Source organism: Canis aureus, chromosome 20, assembly GCF_053574225.1.
Source record: "Canis aureus isolate CA01 chromosome 20, VMU_Caureus_v.1.0, whole genome shotgun sequence".
Taxonomy (NCBI): domain Eukaryota; kingdom Metazoa; phylum Chordata; class Mammalia; order Carnivora; family Canidae; genus Canis; species Canis aureus.
In genome coordinates this window covers 29,634,144-29,647,677 of record NC_135630.1, presented here as the reverse complement: position 1 = coordinate 29,647,677, position 13,534 = coordinate 29,634,144, and the positions used below count along the sequence as shown (strand labels likewise).

Sequence of the window (13,534 nt, the reverse complement as noted above, 5' to 3'; positions counted from 1 at the left end):
TTGGAGACTCTGCTCTTTGTGGGGATTTCTCAAGCGGGAGACCAAAGAACCCTCTTCCTTCTCATGGGACTAGTGCTGTATAGTGGTATTTTCAGCCTGCATCCCAACCTACCAATGGGTCATGAAATTAGTCTTTTAGGACAAATTAAACTAAATAAATAGAAAATGCCACTCTTGGTTAGAACCAGTACTGAATATTTTCTTTTAATTATGTGTACAGGTAGGGATGTGTATGCAGGAAGACACAATGCAAAGTGTTTTTCTTATGGTGGGTCACATTAGAGAGGCTTGCAGAAAGAGCTCTTGCAGAAAGAGCTCTATAAAATGCACTTTGGATCATGTTGCAATCCAAATGCCTTCAGTCTGACCTCCTCCTCTGATCCTGGTCCCTGCCAGCTGTTACTACTCCCCCTGCAAGCTTGCCCTCTCAAACCCAGCCCCTGCTTCAGCCTGACCAATCTTTGTAAAACACAAATCTGTTCCCATACTCCCCAGAAGCTTTTGTGCCTCCCCCATTTTCCACAGACTAATTCCAAGCTTCTTAGCCTGGCACTCAAGTCTTTATGCTACTAATTAGTTCCATCTATCTTCAACTGCTTTCCTCCTGTGGTTTATGCTCCAACCAAACTTCTCACTCTGCAAACATACCTCATGCCTCCTGACATTTGTGCCTTTACTTGCACTTTGCCTTCCTCTCAGCATACTCTCAGCTGCCACCACTTTCCAGTGTAGTGCTACCTATCCTTCAGCTCTAGGCTCAGCCACCTCCTCTTAGAAGCCTTTCCAATGATGCCACTAAAAGTAAATTTTCTCCTCTCTGCTCCCATCGTGGGCATCACCCTCTGCCTTCAGCCTTCGGAAATGCCAAGACAATCAGAAATGATAACTCAAGCCGCTTTGGGAAATATATCGACATCCACTTCAACCCCAATGGGGTGATTGAGGGCGCACGCATCGAGCAATTTCTCCTGGAGAAGTCCCGGGTCTGCCGGCAGGTGAGGCCTCCCCTCTGCTGCATTGGTCCTGGGGAAATGTCCACCCACTCCAGGACCAGGAGCCAAGGAATGAGGAGGCTTCCAAGACAGGCTCCTTTCCAGCACTCTCAGACCTCCCCAGGAACCTCTCCAAACCTTCATGGGTCTTAGTTGGTTGCCACTGAACCCTGGCCGTACCCTGAGATGGGCCAAGGACCCCTCAAATTGAATAATGATGGTCTTTTCCCAGTATTCAAGAAGAAGAAATGCTGAGATTTTCCGTTTTGATTTTTCCATCCATATCATGTTGCACATTCTTTGGTGCTTATGTCCACCTCTACCAGAATTAATTCTAATGCCAGGCCAGTCACCAGCTAAGGAACTGGATCCTGGCATCCCCCCCACCCCCACCCCTTGCAACATTAGGCAAGATGCCTTCAGGGCTGGGAGGAGCAGTGGAGATGCAGGGAAGCGCCCAGGGAGCTGTGTGTTTGCTGGGCTTGGTGGGTGGACTTTAGCACGGGGCTGTGGGCCTGAGCTGGCCTTGGAGGCCCATAATGAGGTCATCGACAGAGCCGATCGACCCTTGGTCGATGCCAGAGCCACATCTGGTTGCCAGACCTTGGGACAGAAGCTGGGACGGGGCTGGACAGGGGCAGCAGTCCTGAAGCCCCACAGCCTCAGGGGGATGTTTGCCAGGCTCTCTGGAACACCTGCCCCTCCAGGCTCCCGAGGAGCGGAACTACCACATCTTCTACGGCATGCTCCTGGGGATGACCGCGGAGGAGAAGAAGCTGCTGAGCCTGGGGACGCCCTCCGAGTACCACTACCTGACCACGGTGAGGCCCGCCCCGCCCGCGCTGCTCGCCGCGTCTCCCTCCCGCCGTCCTCCCTCCGGTCGTCCTCTCGGCCCCGCCCCGCCCTCCCCGCCTGCCTCCCCCTCCCCCCCCCCCCCCCAGCAGGTGTCTCTCAAGAGCAAAAGGAGAAAGAAGAGGAAAGCGAGTACCTGCTCCACCTGTGGTTTACCGCCCAGAAAGCCCTGGGGGCGGGGATGGAGGGTTTCCCTTTTCCATCAGCCAATCCACCCTTCTGCTTTACCCTCGTCCGTCCGCTTCCTTATTTTCTGCTGAAGGGATATCCTTCCCCACAAACCTCAGCCTCCTCCGGTTCCAGCAAACAAAGGCTCCGGCAGGTGATGGAGGGTCGTACCCATGCTTCTTCTTCCTCGATTTCATTCCAATCGCCCATCCCTGTTAGGTGCCCCTAGAGCTCGCACCCCCACGCCTGGAACAGTGCGACGGGAGAGGCCTTCCAGCTCCAGGGTGTTGAAAAGGGGGTAGAGGAGTTCCACCTCTTGAATCTCTCCTGCCCAACCCCTCCTATGTTCACTGCCTGAAGCCCTCCTCATTTCCTGCCTGGATCTTGATGATCCTTTCCTTCCACATCCTCCCTGTCACTGGACTCCATTCCTAATTTACAATCCATCCTGCAGACCTTCCACACTACAAGTCTGACAGATGACAGCTCAGACCCCCATTCTGTAGGGGCTCCCTGTGGCTCCTGGTTTTCAAGCGCCTCCAGCTCCCATCATCCCTCCACACCTCCCTTTGACTGTGACCCCAGCTTCCTTGCAAGCTAGTCTCTACCTCACAGCCGGGCTCCCCCTGTTCACTGCCTAGACCACTGTTCACTGCTGCTATGAAGAACAGCACGGAGAGCCAGCTCCGGTTGCACCTCCAGGGAGCTTTCCCTCACTTTCCAATAGAGCTGGTCCTGGCCCCCTTTGGTCTCAGCACCAGTTAAGAGTGTATGACACCACCATTTGCTTTCTGCCTCCCTTCTTGGATGCGCAGCACCCCAGGCAGGGCCAGGTCTCTCCATTTATGGAATTCCCAGCAAGTAGCACAGGGTCTGGCACATGCGGAGCCTTGGAACGTGTTTGCTAAAGGAATAAACTCACAGGATTCCCCAGAGAGGATAAGGCAGGCATTACTGTGGATGAGTGACAAATAGAGGCTCAGAGAAACGGAATGATTTGGCTAAAGCTACACAGCTTCCAAGTGCCAGTGCTTGCTGCAAAGTCCAAGCTTGCTATGTCTGTCATCATGATTCCACCTCTGGGAAGCACTTGTGTGTATTTTCTGAGCTGGGGTCTCCAGATGGCCTCTCAGAGTCCACCTAGAGCCTATGAAGTGCCACTTATTATTAGGGACCCTTGTCTGAGTCCCTGACACATCTCTATCTTGCTAGCCCTATGATGGAGGAGGTGGGGTGTAGGGTGACCGCCAGAATGTTGAAGTGCCTGATCCTGCAGGGAAACTGCACATCCTGTGAGGGCCTCAATGATGCCAAGGACTATGCCCATGTTCGCTCTGCCATGAAGATCCTCATGTTCTCCGACTCTGAGAACTGGGACCTCAGCAAGCTGCTGGCAGCCATTCTCCACCTGGGCAATGTGGAGTTTATGGGTAATGCTGTTCCCACCCAAACTGCCCTCCCTGGGGAGGAAGAGTAGGGGGGCCTGGGGCAGGAGGAGGAAGAATCTCTGGGAGTTCTCACCTCAAGAGTTTGCCAAGGTCACATGGTCTAGCCCTGTCCTGGGAAAATGCATTGAAAATTATCGCTATGATTTTGGAGATCTCGTGGGGTTAGAGGGAAGACGTCAAAGCTTAAGGCTCTCTAAAGATGAAAACTCTGATCATCGCCCAGCTTAGCTGGGACCCCCTTAGGGTAAGGGTGAACCAGACTAAACAAAGCCATGCATGAACTTGCAAACCCGTTTGTAAGCATCCAGGTGGCCTGGGCATTAGGGTGTCCTGACCTATTAGTGCCTCTAAGCATCTGATGGAAATTCCTCTCTGGAGGAAAATAACATCAATCTAGATTCCAAATTATTCCTTCAGACAGTTTTTCCAACACAACATCTGACATGCAGCCAAAGGTAAGTAGGAATGAGGAAACAAGACATCATGAGCAAGAAGCAGCAGAAATAATAGACAATAGAAATAGGGCCACAGAGATTTCAGATGTTGGGATTATTAGACACAAATCATAAAGCAGCTATGCGTGGCTATGTTCAAGAAAAGAAAAAGCCACACTTGTAAATTTAGACAGGAAACTGGAAATGGAAAATGTGACATTATAGATTTTAAAAGGAGCCACAAAGAAATTCTAAAATTAAAAAAGTAATAATAAAAACCAAAATGAAGACATCAATAAATGGTTTTAACAGCCAGTTTTATGCACACGAAGAGGGAATGTGTTAGTGAAAGAAAAGTCAGAACACAGCATAGAAAAATTAGAGAGGGAGACAAATCATGAGAGACTCCTAACTCTGGGAAATGAACAAAGGGTTGCAGCAGGGGAGGTGGGGTAGCAGAAGGACGGGCACTGAGGAGGGCACCTGATGGGATGAGTGCTGGGGGTTATACTATATATTGGCAAATCAAACTTCAATAAAAAGAAATGCAAAAAAGGAACACAACACAGAGAGATAGAGGGCAGCAAAACATAGAGAGTAGGAGGTGTGGAGGACAAGTGAGAAGCTGTAGCATACCTTTACCTGACGTACTAAAGGAAAAGAGAAAGAGTGGGGCAGAGGCAATATTGGAAGGAGCTCCGGCTGGTTCTCTAGTTCATGAAGGATTCCAATTCACAGAGCAGTGAGGAAGGACAGACTTTACAGTAAACTATTCCATGAACTCGGACCCCTCTGTCACGCTGTGTAAGGAAATCTACTCCAGGCGAGTTGTTGTCACTGTGCCCATGTGATCTGTCACCTGAACCGGGCACTTCGCTGGTGACTGGTGGGTGCTGACATGCAGGATGAGGGCATTGGGAAGTGAAAGAGTACTGCAAATGTGATGCTGAGGAGGTGAAACCAGGCACCAAAGAATGCAGAGCTTGTAGATCAGGCATTCAATTAGATCACACTTAGCACGAAGTCTAAAAACAGATGAAATTAAATGCTGTTAAGGGATTAATATTTAGATAGTAAAAGGATGATGCTGGGGAGGAAGTGGAGAGGAACCCAGTCTTAGCAGGAAAGGAGCATAAGGGCTTCAGGCGTTCACCAGGCTGTGTACCTTGGCTGTAGTAGTGGCTACATGATGTTAACTTAATCATTATTTACTATAACGCCCCTTTGGCTTCTATATACTTTTTTATCTGTAGGCTTTATTTTGTATCTGTATTTTGCACTAGGGCTGGGCATGGCTCACAATTGTGCTCTGTTAATGTCCACTTATGTGACTGAAAGAACAAGTAGCCACTTCCATGTACAGTGGAGAGCAGTGAAGGGGATCGATGGCTCATCTTCTTCCTTAGTAGACCCCACCCTGCCCACAGCACCAGGCTTCTCCCTCCACATGAGCCCTCACTTCTTCAAACTTTCCTTTGATGTGGGGCCATGATGTCGCTAAGCAGCGAGGGGGAGGCAGTCTGTTACATTCCTTCCCAGCTAAGGGGCTGCTCATCACCAGGGACATTGTCTCCTGGAGGTGGTGCCTCACGCCTAGGGACAATGGCCTCTAATAGGTGGATCTGTGGCTGCCTCTGGCTTGGGCCCTACTGGGGCTCCTGTCCCATCACTTCAGGCCACCTCGCCACTTGGGCTTACTGCTTCTATCCACAGCTGCAGTCTTCGAGAACCTGGATTCCTCCGACGTGATGGAGACGCCTGCCTTTCCCACCGTGCTGAAGTTACTGGAGGTAGCTGGCCATTGTGTCTACCAGCTTCCACCTCTGTGAGAGGCCCCAAGGGCCTGGGGTCACAGCCCCCAGACCCCAATTGCCATCAACCCTTCCCAGGATCCCACTCCTGCCCCCATCCCCTCTCCCAGGCTCTCAGCTCAACCTCCACACCCATCGGGGCACTGCAGTCCCTGGGGTGGGAAGCAGCATGAGCTAATCTTTAACATGAAATGATCGGTTTGGCTTTAACACACGTTTCTTCCCTTTTCTTGTGTCCCCCCTGCTCTTTGGTGGCCTTCACTCAACATCCTCACTCTCCACCCCACCTGGTCCCTCAGCTGTCCCCACACGGCCACATGGCCCAGTGCCCTTCCTCTGGACCCTTCCCTACCTCCCTTCAAGCCCTCTGCCTTCTCCATGAATTGTGCTATTCTGGAAAGTAGATGTGCTCATACCACGAGCCCTCCAGATTATTACACGACCAAATGGAGTCTTGCCTTGCAGGAAGACAGGCAGGCACTGGGTGGAGAAATATCTTTGCCCTAGGGACATCATAATGTCCTCCACATCACACTCCAGTGATAGCTCTGGTAGGAAGTTGATAGAATCAGAAGCAAACACACAAACAAGCAAAGCAATCACATTTTGCTGGAGTGGCTTCTGTTGGGGCATAGCCAGGTGCCAGTGGCCCAGTGTCAGAGCCCTCCCCACGCACTGTTTGCTCAGGTCTGCTTATGGCACCAGCCCTTTCCCCAGCCTCCAGGAGACCAGCACAGAGCTGGTAAACCAAGCAGCCAGCATGCCCAGGACCTACCCAGCTTATACACCTTCCTGAATATCCTGACACCCCGGTGCTTAGACCGATGCTCGACCAGGGCTGGCCCAGGACTCCGACTCCAGCCTCCATCTGGGCCTGGCCCTGTTGGATGGCCCCACAGGCATCTCCCACCCTCAGGTGTTTGGTCACAAGAGAGAACAAGACGTGGTATGAGTAGGTCATAGCCATGGAGCCAGGCCCTGCCCTGTTAGCTGTGATGCCAGCTCCCACCGGCTTTTCCAGGTGGAGTACCAGGCACTCCGGGACTGTCTGATCAAGCATTCCATCATCATCCGAGGGGAGTTTGTCACCAGGCCCCTGAACATCACTCAGGCTGCAGACCGGAGGGATGCCTTTGTCAAGGTACAGAGCTATGGGAGAAGGGGTCCGCGTGCCTCTCTGTTGGACATGGCTCCTTCTCCTGCTGGTGGAGAGCAGGAGAGAGCAGAGATAGCGGGGCATGTCCTGACTCTGCCAGTCACCTGCCTGTTGACTGCTTCCTAGCCTCTTTGGGCTTCAGTTTCTTGCCTTTCAAGTAGGGATAATGCCCCTTGGCAGGTCCATGAGAGCCAGCGTGCATGCAGCCTTTGCCGGTGAACTAGAGATAAGGGGCAGCCTGTCTCTTATGTTTCAAAGGCCATGGGCTTTACCTCTTGTCTCCTCAGGGCATCTATGGGCACCTCTTCCTGTGGATTGTCAAGAAGATCAACACTGCAATTTTCACTCCACCTGCCCAGGACCCCAAAAATGTGCGAAGAGCCATTGGCCTCCTGGACATATTTGGCTTTGAAAATTTCCAGAACAATAGGTATGAAGATCTCAGTTCACCTGCTTTCAGACAATGGGAGATCAGCTTAGGTCCTCTCTAATGGAGCAAGCTAGAGGGTGACCATTCTTCCCGCTTCGAGGGACCCCTCATACATTCTCACAGATGCCAGAGTCGGCTCTGCAGGCCTAAATCTGTCTGCAGTGAAATGGTGTGCGTACCTCCCCTGACAGCCCCTACACAGCTAGAGAGAGCCACAGAGCAACAAGTTACCCCCAAGAGTCAGGTTGAAGCCCCAACATTTGTCACCTCTCTTGAGCCATCTGCTCTCCTAATGAACTAAAGTGAATTATTACATGAGGCTGGAGTGAAAATGGAAACCAGCAACACTGATTCAACTGCATCTTTAGATGAGCTACCATACAAGGCCACAGGGAAGAGAGGGTTATGTGTGACCATCCCTGACTTTGGAGTTTGGCAAGGGTAAGGCAAGGCAAGACACCCCTGACCCTGTGTCCCAGTGTCCCGGGACCCTAGACTGGAGGCCCAAAAGCCAAAGGCAGGAGGCAGGTCAGACAAGTGATGCCTGGGGGGACTGTGATGAAGGCTCGGGAGGGGGCTAGGCAGGGTGCCGAAGACATTCAGGCACTGGAGCCAAAGGAGGACAAATGGTGGCAGGAGGAGGACAGAGGAGGAAAATGAGGACCTCGGGACAAGCAAGCAGGAGCGCACTGGGATTGCAGCCATCCAGCCAGTTGGGAGGGCAGGGTGAAGGCCTGCTCACTGTGCATGGGGGGATGGGCCGGTTTGACAGAACCAAGCCCCCCTGTGCAGTGGTAGCTCTAAGGCACGAGAAATCTAAGTGGGATTCAGATCATTGGGTTCTGTCCCCAAGAGCAACAGTTGAGCAGACCAAGCACCTTGGACACCTTGGAGGTAGATGAATAGTTGGTTGCAGGGATCGGTTCATTCATACAGGACCCGTCCTTGAAGGAGCCACAAGCTGGGTTTGCTACAGGGCTGCGGTCACCTCAGTGGCTACAGGTGGCCACTGAGCAATCTCCAGGCAGCGTACTGGGAGTGAGGGACATGGCGGACCTGTCCCCTCACCTCTTGGGTTAATAGATGCTGAACAGCCAGTCTCAGATATGATGAGGATTTGCATGAATGGGCAACCCATCCTGAGCACGAAAGGCCTAAGTGAGAGCCAGGGTCAAACAGAACTAGCTGGGTAATGGGGGGGGGGAGAGCACAGAAAGGTGTGATGACTCAGACACAGGGAAGGAGGCCATAGTGACCCCGGCCACTCCCTGGGAGGTGCAGGAAGGCTTTGTACTGTGTCTCTGGCTGTGGGGATCTGAAAACAGCAGGAAGCCCCAGGAGGATTGAAAGCAGAGGGACAGTGGGACCTTCTTGCCAAAGAGCCCCACCCCCCCCAGTGGCAAGTGGAGATGGGGATGCAGGGAGAGCCAGCAGAAGGTGGCCCCATGTGAATGAGGGGATGCTGGACACAGGCCTCAGCCATGGGAGCGGAGGGCAGTACAAAGGCCAGGGTGCTGTGCTGGAGTGAGTGGGGACCAGACTCTGGCAGCTGACTGGAACTGAGGAGGAGGGAGAGAGAGGTGTCAAACATGACCTTGGTCTGTGACTTGAGCCAGCGGTGATGAGTGGAGGGATGACTTCCCACGGTGGGGTGCCCAGGAGGACGAGCAGCAGGAGGATGGGGCGGGAGTAAGAAGTATGTCTGACTGATGCAGAGGACCCCAGCAGTTGTTACCAGGTCTCCAGAAGCTCATCTCAGCACCAAGACCTCTTGCCCCTGGGTCTGAGACTGCTACAGGACACTTGGTTCCCTAAGGATGGTCCCTTGATGACATTCTTAGTCTGTTTGCCATGGGGTGGAAAAGGTGACAGTGGCAGAGACAGAGAGAAGAGGAAGGCTGTGTGTCAGAGTGTGCACGTAGATGGGGATGTGCATCCGTGGGCATACTTGTGCAGCTGGATGCAAATGGCTGGTGGCCTGCGGTTCCTGCCAACAGCCACAGGGACTAAGCTAACCTTGCTCCACCTCTGGGCGGCGGAATTCCCTCCACAGCTTCGAGCAGCTCTGCATCAACTTTGCCAACGAGCACCTGCAGCAGTTCTTCGTGCAGCATGTGTTCACCATGGAGCAGGAGGAGTACCTCTCAGAGAACATTGCCTGGGACTACATCCACTACAATGACAATCGGCCCACCCTGGATCTGCTGGCCCTTAAGCCCATGAGCATCATCTCCCTCCTGGACGAGGAGAGCCACTTCCCACAGGTACACCCCAGAGCCTGCTGACCCTCGGGTGGAGACCCCCACTCATGGCTCTTTCCCTCAAGATTGGGAAACTCCCCTGGGGTGGCCCATTGGTCCCTGGCCTGCCGAAACCTCTGTCAGGCATTAGCAGACCAGCCCCAGCTTAAGCAGCCTTGTCTCCTCCAAGTCCCACACCCACTGGAAGGCTCACCAACTCCACCCTCACCCCTACTCCCCAGCAGCGTGACTGATCATTTCCTCTAAGAACTCACCCCACCCCAGGAAGGGCTTGCTAGGGCTGCAAGGATGCCAGAGATGGAAATGCCTGCCCGCTCGCCCTCAAAGCACTCTGGCTGTCCTTGGGGAGGTAGACTTTCAAAGTAGTCAGTAAAGGCTCTGAGTCCAGAGAAGGGGGAAGCCAGGGTCAGGGTAGCTGGACAATCGTAGGGAAGGGTGGAGCAGGGAAGTGGCAGTGCAGGTAGGCAGACCCAGTCTCTGCTCCCAGCTCGGTCCTCACTCATTGTGACCAGTCGCCAGCCCTGGGAAGCAGTTTCCCATCTGTAAAAGGGTCCTCACTCACTCTCAGCCCAGTTGCTTTGCCCCCGTGAGGGAGCCCCTGAGCCCTGTGGATGTGCCAGCTGAGCTCCCCATGGCTGGATTCTGGGACGTCAGCCCCTAGGGTGTCTGTGTTCTTCCAGGGGACAGATACAACCATGCTGCAGAAACTGAACAGTGTCCATGCCAACAATAAGGCCTACCTACAGCCCAGGAACATCCATGATGCCAGGTTTGGCATCGCCCACTTTGCAGGCGAGGTGTACTACCAGACAGAAGGTAGGTGCAGCTCTTCTCTACTTCCCCTTCCATCCAAATCTGGATCATTCTAGGAAGGCCATGGGAAGAAGGCTGAGAGGACAAGGTTATTTTGCAACATGAGCAATGGGACAAAGGGAATGGAATGGACCATGCACAGTTTTGTTTTTTTAGCAATAGCTCTATTTAGACATAATTCACATATATATAATTCACCCATCTTAACTGTACATCTCAATGGTCTTTAGTATATTCACAAAGTTGTGTAAGCATTGCCATAAGTCTGGAACATTTTCATCAATACAAAATGAAACCTTCCATTAACCATCAATCTACATTTCCCCGCCCCCAATACTGGGCAACTGTTCATTTCTGTCCCTATGGATTTACTTATTCTGGACGTTTCATACAAATGGAACCATCCAATACGTGGTCTTTGTGACTGGCTTCTTTCACTTAACATAATGTTTTTAAGGTTTGTCCACATCATAGCACATATCAGGACTTCGTTTCTTTATATTGCAGTATGATCACATTCCACTGTGCTAATATAGCACATCTCATTTGTCACTTCATCAATTGAGGGACATTTGGGCTGTTTCCACCTTTGGCTTTTATCAATAATGCTGCCATGAACACTCACATGCAAGTTTTTATATAGACAAATGTTTTCACTTCTCTGGTATGTACTGGGTCATATGGTAATTCTACGTTTAGCTTTTTGAGTAACCACCACCCAACTGTTTTCCAAAATGACTGCACCATTTCACATTCCCACCAGCTGTGTATGAAGGCTTCTATTTTTCCACATCCTCACCAACACTTGCTATGTGTGTCTTTTTTCTTTTAGCCATTCCAGTGGGTTTGAAGTGGTATCTCAGTGTAAAGTTGGTTTGGGTTCCCCTGATGCCTAATGATGTTGAGCATCTTTTCATGTACTTATTGGTTATTTGTTTATCATCTTTGGAGATATTTCTATCAAACCCTTTGCCCATGTTTTAATTAGTTGTCTTTTTATTGAGTTGTAAGAGTTCTTTATATAATCTGGATAAGTACCTTATCAGATATATGATCTGCAAATGTTTTCTTCTGCTCTCTGGGTCATCTTTTCACTTCTTTTTTTTTAATTTATTTTTTATTGGTGTTATCTTTTCACTTCTTGATAGTGTCTTTTGAAGCACAAAAGTTTTTCATTTTGATACAGTCTAATTATCTATTTTTTCCTTTGTTGCTCATGCTTTCGATGTCATGACTAAGAAACCATTGTCTGACCCAGGATTTACTTACCTCTGTGTTTTCTCCCAGGAGTTTTTTAGTTTTACCTTTTACACTTAGGTCTTTGATTCATTTTGCGTTCATTTTTATATATATACTGAGATATGGTCAGTCATGGTTTTGACTGAAGGAATAAAGGCCTGAGGGTCTTTATTTATCTATAGGGTCAACCGATTGGTGTGTTTAGAAAAATGAGAAAGGTGGTCAGGATAGTGGGTCAGGCAGCCACAGCAGCACTCTCTAGCTCATATGGAGAAACAAGGAGGAGCTCTGGCCTGTTTAACCAGAAACTCAAAGTCAGGGATGACCCATACATACTTTTCAGTTGGAGAGACCAGGCAGTAGGAAGGGCTGACATTTTTGCATGGAAGAAGTGAGGTATTGGGAGGTCAGGGGATTATTTCTGCTGTAGAATGAAATAGGACTCCTTCACAGTCCCCACCTGACCCTGGCTCTGGGGCTCTTCGGAAAGGGAGAGACCAGAGCCAGTGTGACCTGCAGGGTCCCAGAATACAGAGAAGACACTGAGTCCATCTCAACCTCCATAGACAATTCAAGGCCAAGTTTTATTTGAAGTGATGTGAAACTTTGTTGCGTATACTAAGATTAAGACAGCTTCTTTGTAGACTTTCTGAATGGAAAATTCTATTAATGTTCACTAAAGCTGAGGCTGCTAGTTTTTCTTTGGGTGCCATCTGTGCTGCTGAGCCCCACCTACTATACCCACTGTGGGGTTGAGCCTGGGGTGTTTCAATGCATCCCTTGAGAAAACCCCGGGTTGCAGAAGCTCTGCCAAAGCCTGGGGAGACACAGAGTGCCACCAAGTGTCTGCCCACTCTCTGCTGCAGAGGACAGCCTCCCTAGCACGTAGCTGGGAGAAGGGTATTTGTGTACAGTGCTTGTGCTCTTGTCTTGTGTACAGTGCTTGCTGGCCTCATGGTGCCTCCCAAGCATCTGGTGCAGTGTCTTCCCCTCACAGGCACTGGGGGCAGATGTGGGGGAAGTTGTCTTCCTACCCCCCTGACTCAATCTCCCTAACCCATACCAGGCTGTGCAGGTATGCACAGAGTGTCCCACTAAAAGGTGGGTGACTGAAAGGGGCAGAGTGGGAGAGGGAATTCAGGGTCGTGTCCTTGCGGGGCATCCCTACAAGTCCCAGGACTGTAGCCCTCACCAGCCTGGCTTTGAGACACAGCTCTTCTTCATCACCTTCTTGGTGATTCTGTGTCCCACCTTAGGGCAAGCCCATTCTTACCCATGCCCGGAGCCATGCCTGTGTTAGCAGCTGGCTAGGGCTGCCATAGCAAAGCTCTGCAGGTGGGAAAAGAGATTCATCTTCTCATGGTTCTGGAGGCCAGGAGTCCAAGATTAAAGCATTAGTCTTTCCGATGTCTCTGGCATCTTCAGCGTTTCTATGAATCTGTGTCCACATCTGTAGAACACCAGTCACACTGGGTTACAGCCACCCAAATAGCTTCATTTTAACTTCATCACCTCTGTAAAGGCCCATCTCCGCATATAGTCATATTCTGACGTACTAGGAGTTAGAACTTCAAAGTATGGATTTTGGGGGGATGCAACTCAGCCCCTAGCACTGCCTCTCCTCAATTTCTGGATTCTCAGTCTTCAGGTTGGAGGGGCTCCTGGCAGAGGGAATGTCCTCAGACTGCCCCTGAACTGAGCAGTAGAGCCCATGAGAAAGGCCACATGGAAGCCAGGGGAGCCCCAAGGAGGGCCCTGGGGAGCCTCCTGGATTAGACAATGCTCAGGCTGGTCTCAAAGAATGAGCAGGAGCTGGCCTGGATGGATAAGCAGCGAAGAGTGTCCCGGAGTAGCTGGTGGGGGTTGGAGTTATAGCAGAGCCGGGGCCTCTGGGGGTGACTTGGCGTGGAGTGCAAGGCCACAGTGGCTC

General features: G+C 51.1%; 1 protein-coding gene and 1 long non-coding RNA gene across 13 annotated transcripts in view; one reads left to right on the top strand and one right to left on the bottom strand.

Annotated features, from left to right (window-relative positions):
- Positions 1–2,829, bottom strand: part of LOC144291634 (uncharacterized) — a 40,229-nt gene extending 37,400 nt beyond the window's left edge. For 3 of the 6 annotated variants that reach the window (XR_013358991.1, XR_013358990.1, XR_013358993.1), the window contains exon 1: positions 1,981–2,829. This is a non-coding gene — a long non-coding RNA (uncharacterized LOC144291634). The remainder of the gene's footprint in view (positions 1–1,980) is intronic. The other 3 variants (XR_013358992.1, XR_013358994.1, XR_013358997.1) reach the window with 2 other exon arrangements.
- Positions 1–13,534, top strand: part of MYO7B (myosin VIIB) — an 86,293-nt gene that overhangs the window by 28,292 nt on the left and 44,467 nt on the right. For 6 of the 7 annotated variants that reach the window (XM_077861246.1, XM_077861243.1, XM_077861247.1 and 3 more), the window contains exons 7-14: positions 853–995; positions 1,700–1,813; positions 3,289–3,442; positions 5,608–5,684; positions 6,727–6,846; positions 7,149–7,291; positions 9,345–9,555; positions 10,233–10,368. In XM_077861246.1, coding sequence (XP_077717372.1) covers positions 853–995; positions 1,700–1,813; positions 3,289–3,442; positions 5,608–5,684; positions 6,727–6,846; positions 7,149–7,291; positions 9,345–9,555; positions 10,233–10,368 — 1,098 coding nt within the window. Of the gene's footprint in view, positions 1–852; positions 996–1,414; positions 1,814–3,288; positions 3,443–5,607; positions 5,685–6,726; positions 6,847–7,148; positions 7,292–9,344; positions 9,556–10,232; positions 10,369–13,534 lie in introns of those variants that run through there. The other variant, XM_077861249.1, reaches the window with a different exon arrangement.